The sequence below is a fragment of the Rutidosis leptorrhynchoides genome, chromosome 8, assembly GCF_046630445.1.
Source record: "Rutidosis leptorrhynchoides isolate AG116_Rl617_1_P2 chromosome 8, CSIRO_AGI_Rlap_v1, whole genome shotgun sequence".
NCBI lineage: Eukaryota > Viridiplantae > Streptophyta > Magnoliopsida > Asterales > Asteraceae > Rutidosis > Rutidosis leptorrhynchoides.
Genome location: NC_092340.1, coordinates 233,722,203 through 233,748,449, shown reverse-complemented (window position 1 = coordinate 233,748,449; position 26,247 = coordinate 233,722,203). Strand labels below are relative to the sequence as shown.

At 32.9% G+C, this 26,247-nt stretch overlaps 1 protein-coding gene across 1 annotated transcript; it reads right to left on the bottom strand.

Moving 5' to 3' along the window:
* Positions 1 to 24,109: 24,109 nt before the first annotated feature.
* LOC139864037 (uncharacterized) lies at positions 24,110 to 25,762 on the bottom strand. Its single transcript, XM_071852624.1, has 2 exons — positions 25,317 to 25,762; positions 24,110 to 24,194 (listed from the first exon to the last, which is right to left on the bottom strand). The coding sequence occupies exons 1-2, from the start codon at positions 25,760 to 25,762 to the stop codon at positions 24,110 to 24,112; spliced, it is 531 nt and encodes a 176-aa protein (XP_071708725.1).
* Between the last annotated feature and the right edge of the window lie 485 nt (positions 25,763 to 26,247).

The window sequence follows — 26,247 nt, the reverse complement described above, 5'->3', positions numbered from 1 at the left end:
CTTCACCCATAACCTCAATAAGTCATCATCTTGTGACATAACGCCCAATACTCACGATGTGGAACCTAAGGCCCACATCGCGTACGAGTAATTAAACTACATACATACATGCATAAATATTCCACTTACCTCGATTGCAAGAAAGGCAACTCTCGCTTGAGCTCCTAATCGTCCAAATGTGAATCATCTAGATAATTCACAAACAAATAAGCTAAACACTCTAGCTTATGCCCAAAACACCATAAGTGCAAATTTTGACCCTTTTGCACTTACTTCCACTTTGACTAAGTCAAATATCGCCCAAAACAACCAAAGTTACAATTAACTAATGATTATGTTCAAACACCTCATTATACTCAAGGTTTCAACATCAAAACACTTACTTGCATCATTTTGACACAAAACCCCTTTTGACCTAATCTCAAGTCAAAACACCCATTTTGCAAGCTCATCCCATTAATCACATATAACCTAAGTTAACTCGTGATATCAACATTCAAACATGATTATCAACTAATCAATTTCATCATCCAACCCAAAACCCACCAACAATGGTCATCAACACCATTTACTAGCTCAATCACCCAATTATCAACTATTAGGTTTACCTAAGAACACATAAATCAAAACCCCAATTATGAACACTAATCAAACTACGAAAACTAGGAGTTAGAATTTACCAATACTACCACAACGTAGCTAGGAGCGAGATGAACAACTTTAACACTCGAGCTTTTGATGGATTCAAGCTCCTTCTTCCCCAAATCTCCAAATCTCTCTCTAGAAATCTCTCTCTCTCTCTAAGAATGGATGAGAGTGTTTGTGGATTTGAAAGTGATCCAAATCTTGATCCAATTATGGTATTAAGGCCACAGATCTGTCCTCAAGTGAAATGACCAATTTGCCCTTCATTTAACTCAAAATAGAAAAGCAGGAATTCTGTCGCAGGGGCTTTACGATGCGTACCCCTAACCATGCGCGGCGCGCACTATGGTCTGAACAGGTTCTGTCAACTTTTCCATTATGCAAAGCTTCACACACTTTATGTACACCATATCTACATTATGTGCAATAAATATTTGGGTCTTACACCTTTCTAAGCATACACCGATCAAGTGTACAAGTTACAATAGAATAAGCACCTCGTAGGTTGAGGCGAGGTTTGTCAAGCCTAATGGTACCGTCCCTATAAGTCGAGCTTACTAAAAGTAATTTATATAATCAAGCTAAGTGATTTCTGATCTGAACTCATATGTATATGTTTAAGTTACTTGTGCCTAATATGTAAAACATTTGAAAAAGCATGTTATCTCATCCCTATAAAAATGTAGTAGGGACTATAGACTCACCTTTGCAAAGCACGGTAAACTCTTAGTAAAATGGTACGGTAGTCCGACAATCACGACCGTAAAACGAAACCTAAGAAAACAAGTTACCTTAAGTAAATACATAGGTCACAAGATGTCAACCCATAGTGTACGCAAAGTCCTAGTGCTCAGACTGACTCAACAAGTAAGCAAAAGTCAACAAGTTCAAGTAAGTCAACAAAAGTCAACCAAAGTCAACTCAAAAGTCAACTCGGTCAAAGTGGTCAACTAAATTCAAACATATCAGTAGGTCATTCAATCATGGTCAACATGTCAAACCTAAGTCAAACAACATGTTACACTTCATAGTTTAGCAATATGCACATTCGCAGTTCATTGCATGTCCTTAAAATATGCGAATCACAGAAAGAAACGAGTATAACTCTTAGCACATAATTCATGAAAACATGAAAAACTCCAGATCACAACTAGACTCAAATTTGATTCCAAAAAGTCTGTCCAGGGCCTCATATGATGTCTACATGTCGGGTTTCAGAAAGGGTCTAGTTACGGTTTACCAAATCAGTTTCTGCCCGCGCGTCAGTTTTAAAACATTTCTCCTTTAATATTGAAAATAGATTTTGATGAAAATCCAATTGGATCTTACTCCAAAAATCTCAAAGTTTTAGTGATAAAATAATCAAAGACAATCATTTAGCCAATATGTACATATTAGCCACACACTACAAACCATTCAGTTTTAGTCTTCAATCCGACATATCGTTTGGTCAATCTTATAACTCATGGAAAATCACGTTTTAAGAAGTTAGCATTCAAAAGAAATACATCAAGGAACATATAAAATAACATATTCCAGAAGATCAAAGCCTCAATCAATTTCTAGTTCACTCAAGGTCAATTCGATTAACTTTGAAAACAGATTCAGCACACTATAAAGCACGAATCTTCGTTTTGACATAGCAAGAGCATTACAAAAGCTTTTGATGCAAATCTTAAGCCTAAAATGCATGATTTTTCACAAAGAATACAATGGTACATATATCAAAAGCTAAATCTCAAAGTATATAACTCAGAAAATTCGTATATCATGTGAAACCATAACGAAACATCGATTAATCATAACTTGAGCATACGATAACGAAATCAAGCGAAATCAAAGTCCAAACTTAATAACTTTTAGAGATCCATTCATATATACACATAATAATATCAGGTCATAAGTCAATTTTATCAGATTCATAAGATACAAATTCGTAATGCATGCAAACATCATCAATCGAGCAATTTAACGATAAACGACAACTCTAAACATCATCAATCGAGCACTAGACTTGATTACACCATGTAATTGACAAAAAAACTGATTTAGAACAATTAAGGTTTGCAAATATACCTCAAAATATTTAATTGCAAGTACGTATGTATGTAGAACGACGAGGGGAACAACTTTCGAGCACAAGACTTCTTCTAATTCTTGGTGGATGATGGTGTTATGGTGGTGGTATGGGGGACGGTCACAAGGAGAGGGGAGGGAGAACCGATCGGACTAAAAAGAAAAGAAATAAGGGTTTGTGGGATTACCTAGCTTTATACTTCGAGTTAGGGCCAAATTAAACACTACACATAACCTTTAGCCCAAAATAAGTCCAAGAAGGGGTCCTTGAGGGGGGTTCAGCCGATAGCCCTTCTAGGGGGGGTCATTGGGCTCATTTTGTCTATTAGCTCGTACGCACGTGGTCTGTTTCGAGTGCCGTTAACCGTACCGGGTCTCTGGAACGTTAACTAGTCATTGAAATGAAATCACCGGGTCTAATTCGTTAAATAAATAATAAATTAAATAAATTTTTCTTAAAGTCAATAATTATAAAAAAAATTATTTTATCGTTTTTCTGGGTTCTGTAAACTGAAAAGCTTTCTAGGCGATTAACTTAATCGTATCGTTTTCTAGTTATTTCATTATTCGAAACAAGTTCATAAATTAATATAACATATTAATTCAAGTAATCCAATAGGGTCAAGTGAAATGTCCCGTTCTTATTGATTAAAAACGTTCCATATTAATTGATTTCGTTGCGAGGTTTTGACCTCTATATGAGACGTTTTTCAAAGACTGCATTCATTTTAAAACAAACCATAACCTTTATTTCATCAATAAAAGTTTAAAAAGCTTTAAGTAGATTATCAAATAATGATAATCTAAAATATCCTGTTTACACACGACCATTACATAATGGTTTACAATACAAATATGTTACAACAAAATAAGTTTCTTGAATGCAGTTTTTACACAATATCATACAAGCATGGACTCCAAATCTCGTCCTTATTTAAGTATGCGACAGCGGAAGCTCTTAATAATCACCTGAGAATAAACATGCTTAAAACGTCAACAAAAATGTTGGTGAGTTATAGGTTTAACATATATATATCAAATCATAATAATAGACCACAAGATTTCATATTTCAATACACATCCCATACATAGAGATAAAAAACATTCATATGGTGAACACCTGGTAACCGACATTAACAAGATGCATATATAAGAATATCCCCATCATTCCGGGACACCCTTCGGATATGATATAAATTTCGAAGTACTAAAGCATCCGGTACTTTGGATGGGGTTTGTTAGGCCCAATAGATCTATCTTTAGGATTCGCGTCAATTAGGGTGTCTGTTCCCTAATTCTCAGATTACCAGACTTAATAAAAAGGGGCATATTCGATTTCGATAATTCAACCATAGAATGTAGTTTCACGTACTTGTGTCTATTTTGTAAATCATTTATAAAACCTGCATGTATTCTCATCCCAAAAATATTAGATTTTAAAAGTGGGACTATAACTCACCTTCACAGATTTTTACTTCGTCGGGAAGTAAGACTTGGCCACTGGTTGATTCACGAACCTATAACAATATATACATATATATCAAAGTATGTTCAAAATATATTTACAACACTTTTAATATATTTTGATGTTTTAAGTTTATTAAGTCAGCTGTCCTCGTTAGTAACCTACAACTAGTTGTCCACAGTTAGATGTACAGAAATAAATCGATAAATATTATCTTGAATCAATCCACGACCCAGTGTATACATATCTCAGTATTGATCACAACTCAAACTATATATATTTTGGAATCAACCTCAACCCTGTATAGCTAACTCCAACATTCACATATAGAGTGTCTATGGTTGTTCCGAAATATATATAGATGTGTCGACATGATAGGTCGAAACATTGTATACGTGTCTATGGTATCTCAAGATTACATAATATACAATACAAGTTGATTAAGTTATGGTTGGAATAGATTTGTTACCAATTTTCACGTAGCTAAAATGAGAAAAATTATCCAATCTTGTTTTACCCATAACTTCTTCATTTTAAATCCGTTTTGAGTGAATCAAATTGCTATGGTTTCATATTAAACTCTATTTTATGAATCTAAACAGAAAAATTATAGGTTTATAGTCGGAAAAATAAGTTACAAGTCGTTTTTGTAAAGGTAGTCATTTCAGTCGAAAGAACGACGTCTAGATGACCATTTTAGAAAACATACTTCCACTTTGAGTTTAATCATAATTTTTGGATATAGTTTCATGTTCATAATAAAAATCATTTTCTCAGAATAACAACTTTTAAATCAAAGTTGATCATAGTTTTTAATTAACTAACCCAAAACAGCCCGCGGTGTTACTACGACGGCGTAAATCCGGTTTTACGGTGTTTTTCGTGTTTCCAGGTTTTAAATCATTAAGTTAGCATATCATATAGATATAGAACATGTGTTTAGTTGATTTTAAAAGTCAAGTTAGAAGGATTAACTTTTGTTTGCGAACAAGTTTAGAATTAACTAAACTATGTTCTAGTGATTACAAGTTTAAACCTTCGAATAAGATAGCTTTATATGTATGAATCGAATGATGTTATGAACATCATTACTACCTTAATTTCCTTGGATAAACCTACTGGAAAAGAGAAAAATGGATCTAGCTTCAATGGATCCTTGGATGGCTCGAAGTTCTTGAAGCAGAATCATGACACGAAAACAAGTTCAAGTAAGATCATCACTTGAAATAAGATTGTTATAGTTATAGAAATTGAACCAAAGTTTGAATATGATTATTACCTTGTATTAGAATGATAACCTACTGTAAGAAACAAAGATTTCTTGAGGTTGGATGATCACCTTACAAGATTGGAAGTGAGCTAGCAAACTTGAAAGTATTCTTGATTTTATGAAACTAGAACTTTTGGAATTTATGAAGAACACTTAGAACTTGAAGATAGAACTTGAGAGAGATCAATTAGATGAAGAAAATTGAAGAATGAAAGTGTTTGTAGGTGTTTTTGGTCGTTGGTGTATGGATTAGATATAAAGGATATGTAATTTTGTTTTCATGTAAATAAGTCATGAATGATTACTCATATTTTTGTAATTTTATGAGATATTTCATGCTAGTTGCCAAATGATGGTTCCCACATGTGTTAGATGACTCACATGGGCTGCTAAGAGCTGATCATTGGAGTGTATATACCAATAGTACATACATCTAAAAGCTGTGTATTGTACGAGTACGAATACGGGTGCATACGAGTAGAATTGTTGATGAAACTGAACGAGGATGTAATTGTAAGCATTTTTGTTAAGTAGAAGTATTTTGATAAGTGTATTGAAGTCTTTCAAAAGTGTATAAATACATATTAAAACACTACATGTATATACATTTTAACTGAGTCGTGAAGTCATCGTTAGTCGTTACATGTAAGTGTTGTTTTGAAACCTTTAGGTTAACGATCTTGTTAAATGTTGTTAACCCAATGTTTATAATATCAAATGAGATTTTAAATTATTATATTATCATGATATTATCATGTATGAATATCTCTTAATATGATATATATACATTAAATGTCTTTACAACGATAATCGTTACATATATGTCTCGTTTAAAAATCATTAAGTTAGTAGTCTTGTTTTTACATATGTAGTTCATTGTTAATATACTTTATGATATGTTTTCTTATCATAGTATCATGTTAACTATATATATATATCCATATATATGTCATCATATAGTTTTTACAAGTTTTAACGTTCGTGAATCACCGATCAACTTGGGTGGTCAATTGTCTATATGAAACATATTTCAATTAATCAAGTCTTAACAAGTTTGATTGCTTAACATGTTGGAAACATTTAATCATGTAAATATCAATCTTAATTAATATATATAAACATGGAAAAGTTCGGGTCACTACAGTACCTACCCGTTAAATAAATTTCGTCCCGAAATTTTAAGCTGTTGAAGGTGTTGACGAATCTTCTGGAAATAGATGCGGGTATTTCTTCTTCATCTGATCTTCACGCTCCCAGGTGAACTCGGGTCCTCTACGAGCATTCCATCGAACCTTAACAATTGGTATCTTGTTTTGCTTAAGTCTTTTAACCTCACGATCCATTATTTCGACGGGTTCTTCGATGAATTGAAGTTTTTCGTTGATTTGGATTTCATCTAACGGAATAGTGAGATCTTCTTTAGCAAAACATTTCTTTAAATTCGAGACGTGGAAAGTGTTATGTACAGCCGCGAGTTGTTGAGGTAACTCTAGTCGGTAAGCTACTGGTCCGACACGATCAATAATCTTGAATGGTCCAATATACCTTGGATTTAATTTCCCTCGTTTACCAAATCGAACAACGCCTTTCCAAGGTGCAACTTTAAGCATGACCATCTCTCTAATTTCAAATTCTATATCTTTTCTTTTAATGTCAGCGTAGCTCTTTTGTCGACTTTGGGCAGTTTTCAACCGTTGTTGAATTTGGATGATCTTCTCGGTAGTTTCTTGTATAATCTCCGGACCCGTAATCTGTCTATCCCCCACTTCACTCCAACAAATCGGAGACCTGCACTTTCTACCATAAAGTGCTTCAAACGGCGCCATCTCAATGCTTGAATGGTAGCTGTTGTTGTAGGAAAATTCTGCTAACGGTAGATGTCGATCCCAACTGTTTCCGAAATCAATAACACATGCTCGTAGCATGTCTTCAAGCGTTTGTATCGTCCTTTCGCTCTGCCCATCAGTTTGTGGATGATAGGCAGTACTCATGTCTAGACGAGTTCCTAATGCTTGCTGTAATGTCTGCCAGAATCTTGAAATAAATCTACCATCCCTATCAGAGATAATAGAGATTGGTATTCCATGTCTGGAGATGACTTCCTTCAAATACAGTCGTGCTAACTTCTCCATCTTGTCATCTTCTCTTATTGGCAAGAAGTGTGCTGATTTGGTGAGACGGTCAACTATTACCCAAATAGTATCAAAACCACTTGCAGTCCTTGGCAATTTAGTGATGAAATCCATGGTAATGTTTTCCCATTTCCATTCCGGGATTTCGGGTTGTTGAAGTAGACCTGATGGTTTCTGATGCTCAGCTTTGACCTTAGAACACGTCAAACATTCTCCTACGTATTTAGCAACATCAGCTTTCATACCCGGCCACCAAAAATGTTTCTTGAGATCCTTGTACATCTTCCCTGTTCCAGGATGTATTGAGTATCTGGTTTTATGAGCTTCTCTAAGTACCATTTCTCTCATATCTCCAAATTTTGGTACCCAAATCCTTTCAGCCCTATACCGGGTTCCGTCTTCCCGAATATTAAGATGCTTCTCCGATCCTTTGGGTATTTCATCCTTTAAATTTCCCTCTTTTAAAACTCCTTGTTGCGCCTCCTTTATTTGAGTAGTAATGTTATTATGAATCATTATATTCATAGATTTTACTCGAATGGGTTCTCTGTCCTTCCTGCTCAAGGCATCGGCTACCACATTTGCCTTCCCCGGGTGGTAACGAATCTCAAAGTCGTAATCATTCAATAATTCAATCCACCTACGCTGCCTCATATTCAGTTGTTTCTGATTAAATATGTGTTGAAGACTTTTGTGGTCGGTATATATAATACTTTTGACCCCATATAAGTAGTGCCTCCAAGTCTTTAATGCAAAAACAACCGCGCCTAATTCCAAATCATGCGTCGTATAATTTTGTTCGTGAATCTTCAATTGTCTAGACGCATAAGCAATCACCTTCGTTCGTTGCATTAATACACAACCGAGACCTTGCTTTGATGCATCACAATAAATCACAAAATCATCATTCCCTTCAGGCAATGACAATATAGGTGCCGTAGTTAGCTTTTTCTTCAATAACTGAAACGCTTTCTCTTGTTCATCATTCCATTCAAATTTCTTCCCTTTATGCGTTAATGCAGTCAAGGGTTTTGCTATTCTGGAAAAGTCTTGGATGAACCTTCTGTAGTAACCAGCTAGTCCTAAAAACTGGCGTATGTGTTTCAGAGTTTTCGGGGTTTCCCACTTTTCTACAGTTTCTATCTTTGCCGGATCCACCTTAATACCTTCTTTGTTCACTATGTGACCGAGGAATTGAACTTCTTCCAACCAAAATGCACACTTTGAAAACTTAGCGTACAATTCTTCCTTCCTCAATACTTCTAACACCTTTCTCAAATGTTCACCGTGTTCTTGGTCATTCTTTGAGTAAATAAGTATGTCATCAATGAAAACAATGACAAACTTGTCAAGGTATGGTCCACACACTCGGTTTATAAGGTCCATGAACACAGCTGGTGCATTAGTTAAACCAAACGGCATGACCATAAACTCGTAATGACCGTAACGTGTTCTGAAAGCAGTCTTTGGAATATCATCTTCTTTCACCCGCATTTGATGATACCCGGAACGTAAGTCAATCTTTGAATAAACAGACGAGCCTTGTAGTTGATCAAATAAGTCATCGATTCTCGGTAGTGGGTAGCGGTTCTTGATGGTAAGTTTGTTCAACTCTCGGTAGTCGATACACAACCTGAATGTACCATCTTTCTTCTTGACAAACAAAACAGGAGCTCCCCACGGTGATGTGCTTGGTCGAATGAAACCACGCTCTAAAAGTTCTTGTAATTGGCTTTGTAGTTCTTTCATCTCGCTGGGTGCGAGTCTGTAAGGAGCACGAGCTATTGGTGCAGCTCCTGGTACAAGATCTATTTGAAATTCAACGGATCGATGTGGGGGTAATCCCGGTAATTCTTTCGGAAATACATCAGGAAATTCTTTTGCGACGGGAACATCATTGATGCTCTTTTCTTCAGTTTGTACTTTCTCGACGTGTGCTAGAACAGCATAGCAACCTTTTCTTATTAGTTTTTGTGCCTTCAAATTACTAATAAGATGTAGCTTCGTGTTGCCCTTTTCTCCGTACACCATTAAGGGTTTTCCTTTTTCTCGTATAATGCGAATTGCATTTTTGTAACAAACGATCTCCGCTTTCACTTCTTTCAACCAGTCCATACCGATTATCACATCAAAACTCCCTAACTCTACTGGTATCAAATCAATCTTAAATGTTTCGCTAACCAGTTTAATTTCTCGATTCCGACATATATTATCTGCTGAAATTAATTTACCATTTGCTAATTCGAGTAAAAATTTACTATCCAAAGGCGTCAATGGACAACTTAATTTAGCACAAAAATCTCTACTCATATAGCTTCTATCCGCACCCGAATCAAATAAAACGTAAGCAGATTTATTGTCAATAAGAAACGTACCCGTAACAAGCTCCGGGTCTTCCTGTGCCTCTGCCGCATTAATATTGAAAACTCTTCCACGGCCTTGTCCATTCGTGTTCTCCTGGTTCGGGCAATTTCTAATAATGTGGCCTGGTTTTCCACATTTATAACAAACTACATTGGCATAACTTGCTCCGACACTACTTGCTCCGCCATTACTCGTTCCGACACCATTTGTTCCTTTCGTTCTATTAACCCCTGGTCCGTAGACCTCACACTTCGCCGCGCTATGACCATTTCTTTTACACTTGTTGCAAAATTTGGTGCAGAACCCCGAGTGATTCTTTTCACACCTTTGGCATAGCTGCTTCTGATTGTTGTTGTTGTTGCGGTTATTATTATTGTTGGGATGATTGTTGTAGTTGCTGTTGTTGTTATTGTTGTTGTTGTTGTTGGGCCGTTTGTTGTAGTTGCGATTGATGTTGCGATTGTTGGGATAATTGTTGCGATTATTGTTGTAATTGTTGTTGTTGTTGTATTGGTGATTCTTATCACCGTTTTCCTCCCACTTTCTTTTGACTTGCTTCACATTGGCCTCTTCAGCAGTCTGTTCTTTAATTCTTTCTTCAATTTGGTTCACGAGTTTGTGAGCCATTCTACATGCCTGTTGTATGGAGGCGGGCTCGTGTGAACTTATATCTTCTTGGATTCTTTCTGGTAATCCTTTCACAAACGCGTCAATCTTCTCTTCCTCATCTTCGAATGCTCCCGGACACAATAGGCACAATTCTGTGAATCGTCTTTCGTATGTGGTAATATCAAATCCTTGGGTTCGTAACCCTCTAAGTTCTGTCTTGAGCTTATTGACCTCAGTTCTGGGACGGTACTTCTCGTTCATCAAGTGCTTAAATGCTGACCAAGGTAGTGCGTACGCATCATCTTGTCCCACTTGCTCTAGATAGGTATTCCACCATGTTAACGCAGAACCTGTGAAGGTATGCGTAGCGTACTTCACTTTGTCCTCTTCAGTACACTTACTTATGGCAAACACCGATTCGACCTTCTCGGTCCACCGTTTCAATCCGATCGGTCCTTCGGTTCCATCAAATTCCAAAGGTTTGCAGGCAGTGAATTCTTTGTAGGTGCATCCTACACGATTTCCTGTACTGCTAGATCCAAGGTTATTGTTGGTATGTAGCGCAGCCTGTACTGCGGCTATGTTTGAAGCTAGAAAAGTACGGAATTCCTCTTCATTCATATTCACGGTGTGTCGAGTAGTCGGTGCCATTTCCTTCAAAATAGTTAAATGGAACAAGTTAATCATACAGAATATTAAGAGTAGTTAATAGTATTTCGTAGCATAATATGAACTCATTTATAAAAGCTTTTTCTTCATATTAGCGTTTTATAAGTTTAAATTCGGGTAGTACCTACCCGTTAAGTTCATACTTAGTAGCTAATATACAATTCAACTACTACAATTCTATATGAAAAACTGATTATAATAATATTTCGCGTTCAAACTTTTATACAATATTTTACAAACTTACAATACCGCTTATTTTACATAAAGCATGAAATATAGCACACAATAACTTTGATACAAGATAGTTGTGAAGATAATTCTAGCTAGTACACAAGTCGTTCAGCAAAGGCAATAAAGACACGTAATTCATACGTCCAGAAACAAGTCATGCATTCTGGTTTTACTAGGACTACTTCCCATCCTTGGTCTTGTGCAACATAACCGTTATGGCCGTTGATAAGACAGCGTGTTGTAACATCATCAAAGGGACGAGGGTTACGTAATGTCCAACAGTCCCGTAATAATCTAAAAACCTCATTTCTTACCCCAATTACCGACTCCGTCACTTGTGGAAACGTTTTGTTTAATAGTTGTAGCCCGATGTTCTTGTTCTCACTTTGGTGAGAAGCGAACATTACTAATCCGTAAGCATAACATGCTTCTTTATGTTGCATGTTAGCCGCTTTTTCTAAATCACGAAGTCCAATATTCGGATATATTGAGTCAAAATAATTTCTTAACCCGTTGCGTAAAATAGCATTTGGGTTCCCCGCAATATATGCGTCAAAGTAAACACATCGTAACTTATGGGTTTCCCAATGTGATATCCCCCATCTTTCAAACGAAAGTCTCTTATAAACCAAGACATTCTTGGAACGTTCTTCGAATGTCTTACAAACTGATCTCGCCTTAAATAGTTGTGCCGAAGAATTCTGGCCGACTCTAGACAAGATTTCATCAATCATGTCTCCGGGTAGGTCTCTTAAAATATTGGGTTGTCTATCCATTTTGTGTTTCTAAACTGTAAAATAGACAAGAGTTAGATTCATAAAAAAAAAAATACTTATTAATACAAGCAATTTTTACATATATCATAAAGCATAAGCACACTATATTACATATATTACACCACACGAATACAACTATCTTATTTCGACTCGCTCGTTTCTTCTTGTTGGGTTTTGGTTCGTTTTGCCAAGTTTCTAGGGATATATGATGTTCCCCTAATACGAGCCGTTGTTGTCCACATTGGTTTAGAAAAACCTGGTGGTTTAGAGGTTCCCGGGTCATTGTTACAACTTAAGGACTTCGGGGGTTGACGATACATATAAAGTTCATCGGGGTTGGAATTAGATTTCTCTATTTTTATGCCCTTTCCCTTATTATTTTCTTTTGCCTTTTTAAATTCAGTTGGGGTTATTTCTATAACATCATCGGAATTCTCGTCGGAATCCGATTCATCGGAGAATTGGTAATCCTCCCAATATTTTGCTTCCTTGGCGGAAACACCATTGACCATAATTAACCTTGGTCGGTTGGTTGAGGATTCTCTTTTACTTAACCGTTTTATTATTTCCCCCACCGGTTCTATTTCTTCTTCCGGTTCCGATTCTTCTTCCGGTTCCGATTCTTCTTCCGGTTCCGACTCTTCTTCCGGTTCCTCTTCGGGAACTTGTGAATCAGTCCACGAATCATTCCAATTTACATTTGACTCTTCATTATTATTAGGTGAGTCAATGGGACTTGTTCTAGAGGTAGACATCTATCACATAATATCAAACACGTTAAGAGATTAATATATCACATAATATTCATATGTTAAAAATATATAGTTTCCAACAAAAATGTTAAGCAATCATTTTTAAAGAAAACACGGTCGAAGTCCAGACTCACTAATGCATCCTAACAAACTCGATAAGACACACTAATGCAATTTTCTGGTTCTCTAAGACCAACGCTCGGATACCAACTGAAATGTCCCGTTCTTATTGATTAAAAACGTTCCATATTAATTGATTTCGTTGCGAGGTTTTGACCTCTATATGAGATGTTTTTCAAAGACTGCATTCATTTTAAAACAAACCATAACCTTTATTTCATCAATAAAGGTTTAAAAAGCTTTAAGTAGATTATCAAATAATGATAATCTAAAATATCCTGTTTACACACGACCATTACATAATGGTTTACAATACAAATATGTTACAACAAAATAAGTTTCTTGAATGCAGTTTTTACACAATATCATACAAGCATGGACTCCAAATCTCGTCCTTATTTAAGTATGCGACAGCGGAAGCTCTTAATAATCACCTGAGAATAAACATGCTTAAAACGTCAACAAAAATGTTGGTGAGTTATAGGTTTAACATATATATATCAAATCATAATAATAGACCACAAGATTTCATATTTCAATACACATCCCATACATAGAGATAAAAATCATTCATATGGTGAACACCTGGTAACCGACATTAACAAGATGCATATATAAGAATATCCCCATCATTCCGGGACACCCTTCGGATATGATATAAATTTCGAAGTACTAAAGCATCCGGTACTTTGGATGGGGTTTGTTAGGCCCAATAGATCTATCTTTAGGATTCGCGTCAATTAGGGTGTCTGTTCCCTAATTCTCAGATTACCAGACTTAATAAAAAGGGGCATATTCGATTTCGATAATTCAACCATAGAATGTAGTTTCACGTACTTGTGTCTATTTTGTAAATCATTTATAAAACCTGCATGTATTCTCATCCCAAAAATATTAGATTTTAAAAGTGGGACTATAACTCACCTTCACAGATTTTTACTTCGTCGGGAAGTAAGACTTGGCCACTGGTTGATTCACGAACCTATAACAATATATACATATATATCAAAGTATGTTCAAAATATATTTACAACACTTTTAATATATTTTGATGTTTTAAGTTTATTAAGTCAGCTGTCCTCGTTAGTAACCTACAACTAGTTGTCCACAGTTAGATGTACAGAAATAAATCGATAAATATTATATTGAATCAATCCACGACCCAGTGTATACATATCTCAGTATTGATCACAACTCAAACTATATATATTTTGGAATCAACCTCAACCCTGTATAGCTAACTCCAACATTCACATATAGAGTGTCTATGGTTGTTCCGAAATATATATAGATGTGTCGACATGATAGGTCGAAACATTGTATACGTGTCTATGGTATCTCAAGATTACATAATATACAATACAAGTTGATTAAGTTATGGTTGGAATAGATTTGTTACCAATTTTCACGTAGCTAAAATGAGAAAAATTATCCAATCTTGTTTTACCCATAACTTCTTCATTTTAAATCCGTTTTGAGTGAATCAAATTGCTATGGTTTCATATTAAACTCTATTTTATGAATCTAAACAGAAAAAGTATAGGTTTATAGTCGGAAAAATAAGTTACAAGTCGTTTTTGTAAAGGTAGTCATTTCAGTCGAAAGAACGACGTCTAGATGACCATTTTAGAAAACATACTTCCACTTTGAGTTTAATCATAATTTTTGGATATAGTTTCATGTTCATAATAAAAATCATTTTCTCTGAATAACAACTTTTAAATCAAAGTTGATCATAGTTTTTAATTAACTAACCCAAAACAGCCCGCGGTGTTACTACGACGGCGTAAATCCGGTTTTACGGTGTTTTTCGTGTTTCCAGGTTTTAAATCATTAAGTTAGCATATCATATAGATATAGAACATGTGTTTAGTTGATTTTAAAAGTCAAGTTAGAAGGATTAACTTTTGTTTGCGAACAAGTTTAGAATTAACTAAACTATGTTCTAGTGATTACAAGTTTAAACCTTCGAATAAGATAGCTTTATATGTATGAATCGAATGATGTTATGAACATCATTACTACCTTAATTTCCTTGGATAAACCTACTGGAAAAGAGAAAAATGGATCTAGCTTCAATGGATCCTTGGATGGCTCGAAGTTCTTGAAGCAGAATCATGACACGAAAACAAGTTCAAGTAAGATCATCACTTGAAATAAGATTGTTATAGTTATAGAAATTGAACCAAAGTTTGAATATGATTATTACCTTGTATTAGAATGATAACCTACTGTAAGAAACAAAGATTTCTTGAGGTTGGATGATCACCTTACAAGATTGGAAGTGAGCTAGCAAACTTGAAAGTATTCTTGATTTTATGAAACTAGAACTTTTGGAATTTATGAAGAACACTTAGAACTTGAAGATAGAACTTGAGAGAGATCAATTAGATGAAGAAAATTGAAGAATGAAAGTGTTTGTAGGTGTTTTTGGTCGTTGGTGTATGGATTAGATATAAAGGATATGTAATTTTGTTTTCATGTAAATAAGTCATGAATGATTACTCATATTTTTGTAATTTTATGAGATATTTCATGCTAGTTGCCAAATGATGGTTCCCACATGTGTTAGATGACTCACATGGGCTGCTAAGAGCTGATCATTGGAGTGTATATACCAATAGTACATACATCTAAAAGCTGTGTATTGTACGAGTACGAATACGGGTGCATACGAGTAGAATTGTTGATGAAACTGAACGAGGATGTAATTGTAAGCATTTTTGTTAAGTAGAAGTATTTTGATAAGTGTATTGAAGTCTTTCAAAAGTGTATAAATACATATTAAAACACTACATGTATATACATTTTAACTGAGTCGTGAAGTCATCGTTAGTCGTTACATGTAAGTGTTGTTTTGAAACCTTTAGGTTAACGATCTTGTTAAATGTTGTTAACCCAATGTTTATAATATCAAATGAGATTTTAAATTATTATATTATCATGATATTATCATGTATGAATATCTCTTAATATGATATATATACATTAAATGTCTTTACAACGATAATCGTTACATATATGTCTCGTTTAAAAATCATTAAGTTAGTAGTCTTGTTTTTACATATGTAGTTCATTGTTAATATACTTTATGATATGTTTTCTTATCATAGTATCATGTTAACTATATATATATATCCATATATATGTCATCATATAGTTTTTACAAGTTTTAACGTTCGTGAATCACCGATCAACTTGGGTGGTCAATTGTCTATATGAAACATATTTCAATTAATCAAGTCTTAACAAGTTTGATTGCTTAACATGTTGGAAACATTTAATCATGTAAATATCAATCTTAATTAATATATATAAACATGGAAAAGTTCGGGTCACTACATCAAGTATGCACTTAAATCTATTAAACACATAAAGTTCCAAGTAAACACCGTTAAATATTTAACGGACAAGTAAAGATAGTAACGGAAAAAGTCGGATTGTTACACTTTTAGTGTTGAATTCCAACCAGTGCCTCAAAAACGCCTCAAAGCAACACCCCAATACGGATAGATGAAGCGTTTCTTTATGCTCTATTATTTCAGTTTTATTTATGATTCATTTTATATTTTATATTTAATGTTGAAAGAGTCAATATGATCACATGCTTTTTTTTTTTTTTGGCAAAAAATTGAAAACTTATATAAAACTGAGGTCAAAAACTCTTCGAAGAATAAGGATACCAACAAAAAGGACCGGGAACCACCCCGCACTCAGAAGGCAATACAAATCAAACCTAACCCTACCAAGATAACTATAACCGATGGCCATCTAATCCAATAAACATACACCTATTACAAGACAAAAGTAAAACCAACACAAAGAAAACAATACGAAACATACACAAACCACTAAGGCCCAAGATGTAAATTCAAGCACCAGGATCGTGCACGGCAATGGATGCCTTTTTTCCTCGCTTGTCTGCCTTAAAGAACTTAACCGCAACTCACTCCTAAGTAACCGCTTTACCTGATCTTGACTTAAAGTTATAAGACGAACAATACAAATCATTATCACCAAAGAAGTAATCATGAACAAAACCAGAAGACATGTCTGGTAACGGTTAAGAACAAACTCGGGTAACGTTATAAATAGAAGATGTAAAGTTCATTTATACCCGTAATATACATACCCCTAATGTATGTAAGATAATAAGATGTAAAGGGTAATGAGTAAAATTCAAAAGTATATAAAAATACAATTTTTTTTTTCTAGAACGGCGATATCGGCATCACCCAAAGGGACTTAACCACCTTCACGATCATATGCCACTCGCACACATCTTAGGAGGAAACCCAATTCGCGACGATGTTATCTTTTTATAATTTATAGATTACAAAATTACACGAATATTCCATATAGTTTGTATACAACTGCACTTGCACTTTGAGTGCTTCAACTTTTTTCACTCCTTGTGTTTATTGTTTTAATTTCATCATGGATCGTACCTCCGACTGATGGTCGTTATTTGTGTGACAGGCATATGAGGGTAAAATCCTCAATTTAGTTACCCTCATCTTCATTAGTTTAAACTCCATTTGCAGCTCAAGTTCAACCTTATTAGAGCACTAGGAATTGTGATGGTCATTTTTCTGTGTCTTTGAGTGTAACGACCCGTCCTAATCCAACTGGACAAATACATTACAATTGGTTACATCGCGAGGTACTTGACCTCTATATGATACATTTTACAAACATTGCATTCATTTTTAAAAGACAAACTTTCATTACATTGAAAGTTGACGGCATGCATATCATTTCATAATATATCCAACTATAATTGACTTAATAATAATCTTGATGAACTCAACGACTCGAATGCAACTTCTTTTGAAATATGTCATGAATGACTCTAAGTAATGTCTCTAAAATGAGCAAATGCACAGCGGAAGATTTCTTTCATACCTGAGAATAAACATGCTTTCAAGTGTCAACCAAAAGGTTGGTGAGTTTATTAGTTTATCATAAATAATCATTTCAGATAGTATAATAGACCACAAGATACTCATATTTCAAAAACAATCTGTGCAGGTTTGCTCACTGCTGGAAAATCATTCATACGATATATAAACACCTGGTAACCGACCTTAACAAGATACATATAGAATATCCCCCGCATACCGGCATTCCGCACAGTCATGCAAAAGCATACAAACAGGCCACTCTTTTAAATATGATGGTTGTGTACACCTCACAAATAGATCATATCTTTTAAAGCTGGCGGTTGTATACCTATTTCGAAGTACTAAAGCAGTTCAAATTATCTGACTGGGCTTGTGAGTGCCCATAGATCTATCTTTAGGATTCGCGTCAATTAGGGTGTCTGTTCCCTAATTCTTAGATTACCAGACTAAAAAGGGGTGATATCTGGTGTACTCGTAACTCAATCGTAGAATGTTTTTAAGTACTTGTGTCTATTTCGTCAAACATTTATAAAAGCAGATCATGTATTCTCAGTAGATCATGTATTCTCAGTTCAAAATATATATCAAAAGCATTTAATAAAACAGTTATAAAAACAGTGCATGTATTCTCAGTCCCAAAAATGTAAAGAGTAAAAGGGAATCAAATGAACTCACAATACTGTATTTTGTAGTAAAAATACATATGACGATATTGAACAATGCAGGGTTGACCTCGGATTCACGAACCTATATCATTCGTATATATATTAAAACATATAATCGTATTTGAATAAGTTTTTGTATATATTATTATTACTAATTATACTTGTTACATTATGTGTTTTTTTTTAGATAAATTTAATATATTTAATGTATTTGTTTTATATTATTAATACTTATTATGACATACTAATAATACCAAATTATATTAAGGTTTATATATAATAAAAGAAAAAATATATATATTTATATTTTAATTGATATATTTTACATATAGTTTAGTTAATATCATTTAATAACAAAATATAGTGATATGTAATACTAATATTATTATAATAAAAATCGCCAGTAGCAGGTCAAGAACAATGTCGATAGTGAATGGAAAGATCGAGAGACATTAAGCAACAAATATCTAGACGTGCAAAAAGACCAAAGTACCCTTTTTGAATTGTTTAATGTTGTGAATAGTAAAATCATATATTCTATTGAATATATTTATAATATATAGAAATATCTATTCGTAATAATACTAACATAATAAGAATGTTAATACTAATGATAGTAATATTAATAACAATAATAGTGTTAATTTATTACTGATAAAGATAATATCTTTACTAATTTTTGATAAAAATAATAATTTTAATAAAAAAAATAATAACTTCGATAATTTTTAAATATAATGATACTTTACTTTAATAATTTAATGATAATAATAATAACAGTGTTAGTAATAATAAGTTTTATCATAACTTCGTGTTAAATTTATAACCTATATCTATAGTTCCTATAATTTAAGGTTATAACCATGTTCATAATCATATTAATGCTAATAATCATAATAATACAATAAATATAATACTAACAATAATAATAATGATAATACTAATACTAGTAATAATAATAATAATAATAATAATAATAATAATAATAATAATAATAATAATAATAATAATAATAATAACTATAATAATACTTAATGATAATATTAGTAATAACTATACTGATAATATTATTACTTAGATAAATGATAATAATATTTATTACTTCTAATGCTTAGGAAATATTAACAATTATCATAATAATAATAATAATCAATAATAATAATGATAATAATAATAATGATAACAATAAATGATAAATAATAATAAGAATAATACATTTTGTTATAGAAAACTACCTTCCAAGGCTTTTAAAAAAAATTTATGCCGCGAACAAGACTCGAACCCGTGACCTCCCGCTCACTCTCATACACACTGAACCATTCCTTTGTTACTCTAAATCTGATTTATACTCCGTATTTATTTTATTTATCCCAACCTATCTTTGTTCTATCTTCTTCTTCTTCATGAGCATTCAAACGATTCAGCAACCAACAAATAACTAAACCAACTAATTTTTGGTTTCAAACTTCTTATCTAATCAGAGGGCTCGTGATTAACAGAAACAAAAGAAACAAAAAAAAATTGAAAAAAAATAGCTCTGCTGCTGCGTCGAGGTTTAAGAGAAAAAAAATTTTGTTTTCGAAATTTAAAACGTATTAGACGATACTTATAATATGAAATAGGTTAGAATTCATCATTGGAAACTTTTCCAATCAACAATTTCAACAGAAACCGTCTTTAGAACATCAATTTGATCTTTGAACAATCCTTTGACTTTTTGATATAAAATCTTTGACTTCAAAATTCTTGATCGTTCTTTCGAATTAGCTTTTGTAACTTTAAAGAAAGTTTCAAGTAATGAATTAGAATGTTTCTGCATTTTCACTTTTCTTCAACTTGCCTCGAATCAATTTTATGTCTGTTTGTTTTCGGTATCTGACAAAATGAAGAACAGAAAGAAAGAAAAAAAAATATAAAGAAACCAAATGATTAATTAGCTGAGGAGGATTCTGATGTGCGCTTTGTATGTTAAATTCCAAAATTAATTGATCAAAGTCTTCATGTAGGGTTGGTAATTGATAAAGGTAAGATCACGAGCATAATAGAAGTAAAGAAGACATCGATATTAAACAGATTTATTATATCTATCTGACTTTTTCATTTATATTTAATTAATACTAATAACTAATAAATATAAATATGTTAATAATAATAATACTTTTAAAACTATTAATACTATTAATAATAATAAAAGTAATAATAATAATACTTTTATAATAATCTAATGGTAATTATTAATAATAATGTTAATAATGATATTAATAATTATAATATTATTGATAAAGATAATAATAATAAATGATAATTAATAATAGGATTATATTAATACTACAATAATGATTATTTTAATAATTTTAATTACTAGTAATATTCTTATTAGTTACAATAATATTAATGTTGCTAATGATAATAATAGTATTAATAATAATATCATAACTTATATATATCAAGTTTTATATACATATATATAGTTTATATTAGATTTACTATCATTAATAATACAAATATTGATGTTACTATCAATAATAATACTGAAAGTAATACTCATATTATTAATATAACATTTATACTTTTTCTTAAAATTACATATAATATAATAACTTTTATTGAATATTTATTATTTATAAATTTTATATATATTATAGTATACACACAATAATATTTATGTATAAATGTCATATCTATAGATTTATTTTTATAACAACCTTTTTATATTATATTATTTTACATATTCAATTCTTCTGATTAATTGTCATTTTATTATTTCTTACTATTATATATACACATATATTTATATTTATATGTATGTATATACACATTTATTTATAAGCAATTGTTCGTGAATCATCGGTAAAAGTCAAAGGTTAACGGAATATATGAAACAGTTCAAACTCAACATTTATAGACTTTGCTTATCGTGTCAGAAACATATAAAGATAAAGTTTAAATTTGGTCGGAAATTTCATGGTCGTCACATTGAGTGTCTCTTTAATGACTGGGCGCTGACCCGACAAACACAGAAAAACTAACAATGGGGAAAAAGTTAGGAAGTAGTTCTGTGTCAATTTTACAGTGTCTTGGATTAGAGAAAATATTATTTTTCTTTATTATTTAATTATTTTTAGTTGATTATATGATTTCTGTAAAATATATTTTATATTTATTTAATTTCTATGAAATAAATAACAACGTAATTATTTAAACTAAAAATATTTTCGTTAATAAAAATAATATTTTCGTTAAAACATTACACTAATACATTAAAATAACAATATTTTGATAACATAAATTATATAAAGTTAGATATATTTGGATTAGTAGTACATAAAATGAATCTTGACTCAGTTCTGAAATATAATCACTATCATGATCACGTTCAATCTTGTTAATAATATTTTCATCTATAAATATAAGATACCACTGAATTCTTTGATTTAGTATCTTGTGCATTTGTATTATAATAACGCATACTTCTTCTTTCATAAGATAACCAGCGGGATTGGCTCTAACAGTGTTTTCTTCGGAATATAAAACGTCGGAGTGCTCGAAATCAATTTTTTTTTTCTTTTTGAAACGAAAACAACTTCATTAAATCAAATTCACTAACATCATTACTTCAAACGATGGTTTCGACCCACCAGCGTATGACTTAATATCAACACTAAATCACGCTCCGTAAAACACATCAATTGTTAGGATGCACAAAGCCATGAAACAAGTGAGAATTTGTAGTATATGTTTGATTATGTTTTTTTCAGAGAGAAATGAGTATATTGTTATAAAATAAGTTAAAATGGTATAGTATCCGTAGGATAAAATAAAAAAATATTTAAATTTATGTTCAAAAGATAAAGAATTCGAATTTAGCTCCCACTAACAACTAATTTCTAAGTCTTGCACCCGACTTCAACCATCCAACGCTGGAACTGATGCAGATCTTTGTCGACCTACTATCGGTTTCGACTGACGCCAACGCCGTAACCGACATTTGATACAACATGATCTTATTATCCATAAGCTATTTTACACAAGAACTCCACTTTAAATTCCAATACGTTTGAGGTATACTAGCTAATTTACTCATGACATGTGTGTTGGGGTGCAAACCAAAAGTCTCACATCGGTCATGGGAAAAAACAAATGTATGTATATAATTTTAAGGGAAAGTCATTCTATCACCAATTGGTTTTAGAAAAGGATAGACTCTTAAGCTTATATTGCAGGACATTGTGTTTGGAATCTACGATCCTTACAACTGGTATCAGAGCTAGGCTATAGCCCCAATGTGGTGGACAACACAGTGGGAGCACCCTGAATGCACGGTACGACATGGCACACCCCTCGGTGTTATCAGCGATGAGTGGATCCAACTATCGTATGAGGGGTAGCCTAAGGGAGGGACTTAGGTTTGAGGGGAGGTTTGTTAGGGTGCAAACCAAAACTCCTACATAGCTCATGGGACAAAACAAATGTATGTATATAAGTCTAAGGGAAAGTCATTATATCACCGGTTGGTTTTAGAATAAGAATAAACTCTTGGGCTTATATTGCTAACATTGTGTTTGGGCTATACGATCCTAACAATGTGAAGTACATAACCTTATATTGGATTTACTAATAACCAATTTTATGGGAAAATCTATCAAATTTACTACGTGTATATATACTGCGTACAATAATTGGTTCTTAAAGCCAAATGCAAAGAACTATATATGATTAAAGAAAATAACAAAAATAGTTTAAAAATACTGATCTGGATCTGAAAACCTTTACTCCTTTCTTCGATGACAGTGGTCAAAACTAACACCGAAAACACGCAATCATTGAACTAAAAACATGCAATCATCGAACAAGATATCCACCATTAAGATTGAAACCCAAAATGGAGTCGAATAAAGTGACTTTGGCGAATTCTACTGTGTCGAAAGGGATACCATCTTCTTTTTCGGCACCACTCTTGAAACTAAAAATGTATCATTTTAGGGGTGTTTGTGTACGTATGGAATAATGGGTTTAATCGCATGAAAATGTACCACTCTAAAAATTGAAAATCGTCGCATGATTTTAATTGTTTATGTGTACGTATGGAAAGATGGATAGGTGATGTGATTTTACAGGTGTTTGTTTTGGAGATGAGCCGTGAATATGTGAGAAGGTGAATAAAATCAGGGTTCCTTTTCAGTTTTATTTAGATTTTAAATAGAAATATTTTTTTTGAATTTTATGTTGGAAAAAAGGAAAAGAAATGGAGGTATTACTTAGAATAATTTCATTTTTCAAATTTCATTCAAAATTGAAAGAATCTTCTTCCTCTTCATTCATATTACTTCTTTTCTTTCTCAAACAATCTTGAGAACAGAGCCCTAAGATTCATTATTTTATAGAGGAGGATAAAGCTTATCAAGAGATAAGATAAAAAGACGAAATACCCTTATGTGCTTGACATATAACCAAGGTTCAAAAACTTCCTATTTGAGGAGTAATCGGCAATTCGAAGACTAATTGAATTGTACTTTCTATAAATTTAAACATTAAATGTCAAAATGATATTTATAGATATTGTAAAAAAAACCATAAACATAAACATAAATTTTAACATAATTATCTAAAATCGTTCATTTTGTTTAAAGACTCTAAAATTCTAATTTAAATATGTTAAAATATTTACCATTTTTTGTCACGACCCTCGTCTCGATTTCCCAAGACATGGTGCGAATTTTAACATAGTGTCCCAGGTTATAGTCAACGTAGCAGCGGAAACATAAATATTATTACATCACGGTCTCTGTGTTTAGTTTTGGTACATCGTGGTTACAAAAGTACAATACAAACAAAGTACAAATACAAATACATCATAATCTAGCCTATTAATACTAGATTTAACAAAAGACGTTTTTAAACTCCACGATGCCCGACCTGAAAATGCTCCAAAAGCTAAGTACCCAAGGTAAATACTTAAAAACATCAATATAAATATTGGTGAGTTCATAGGTTTAGTTATAATGCTTAGTTAATGGACTTCAATATTTCATGTATAAAAACAGTTGAAAAGTTATTCTAGTTTATGAGCTTTCGATATCGAATGTTAACGTAATAGTACCCGAAAACAAGCGTCACTTAAGGTCTAAGTGCATATGGTCGAAGGTTATGCATCCGATAGCCTAGAAGGCCTATCCTGATATGAGGAGTCATCCTCAAATAGATCTATCCATAATATTCATGTTTACCAAACTGGTAATTAACGATATCAAAATCGGGCTTTCTAAAATTGACCTTTGTTACTCAACATAGAGTATAGTTGTAAGTACTCGAGTCACAAATGTAAAACAGTAAATAAGTATTATCTCATCCTAAATATATAAAAGATTGATAAAAAAAATGGGTTAGAGACAATCTCCTTGATATATAATCTTGCCAACTTTTCCATTTTGTCGGTTTCTTTCATGGGTTAGAAATGTTCAGATTTCGTAAGTCGATCCACTATTGCCCAAATAGTGTCATAACCCTTCGCAGTCTTTGGTAATTTCGTAATGAAATCCATCGTAATTCCTTCCCATTTTCATTCGGGAATCTCAGGTTGCTGCAATAACCCTGATGGTTTCTGATTTTCAGCCTTGACCTTGGAACATGTTAAGCACTTCCCAACATAAGTTGCAATCTTAGCCTTCATGTTCGACCACCAATAGAATTCCTTTAGGTCATGATACATATTCCCAGACCCTGGATGAAATGAATATCTCGTCTTGTGTGCTTCATCCATCACAAGCTCTCTCAATCCACCAAACTTTGGAATCCAAATTCTGTCTGCAAAATATCGGGTTCCGTCACTCTTAACTTCAAAGTTCCTATCTTTCTCATTAATTCCTTCCTTTTTCACGTTCTCTTCCATCATAGCTTCCAATTGTGTATCTTGAAATCGAGACATAAGGTTTCTCTGAATAGTCATATTCAATGACCTAACTCTCAGAGGTTTAACCCTTTCTTTGCTACTCAATGCATCGGCTACAATGTTTGCTTTTCCTGGATGATATCGAATATCACATTCGTAATCATTTATAAGCTCTACCCAATACTTTTGCCGCATGTTTAATTGTTTCTGATTGAAAATATGTTGAAGACTTTTATTATCTGTATATATGGTACACTTGGTCCCATATAAATAATGTCTCCATATTTTCAATGCAAACACAACGGCTCCTAACTCTAAATCATGAGTTGTATAATTCTGCTCATGGTTCTTCAGTTGACGAGATGCATACGCAATGACCTTCTGTCGTTACATTAAAACACATCTTAACCCTTGTCGAGACGCATCACAATAAACTAGAAAATCTTCATTTCCATTTGGTAGTGATAGTATAGGTGCAGTTGTCAACTTCTGTTTTAACATTTAAAAAGCATATTCGTGTGCTGAGGACCATTCAAATTTCTTATCCTTGTGTGTTAACACAGTTAATGGTCTTGATATCTTGGAGAAATTCTGAATAAATCTTCTATAATATTCAGCAAGTCCTAGAAATTGACGAATTTAAGATGAGTTTTTAGGCACTTCCCAATTCTTAATAGCCT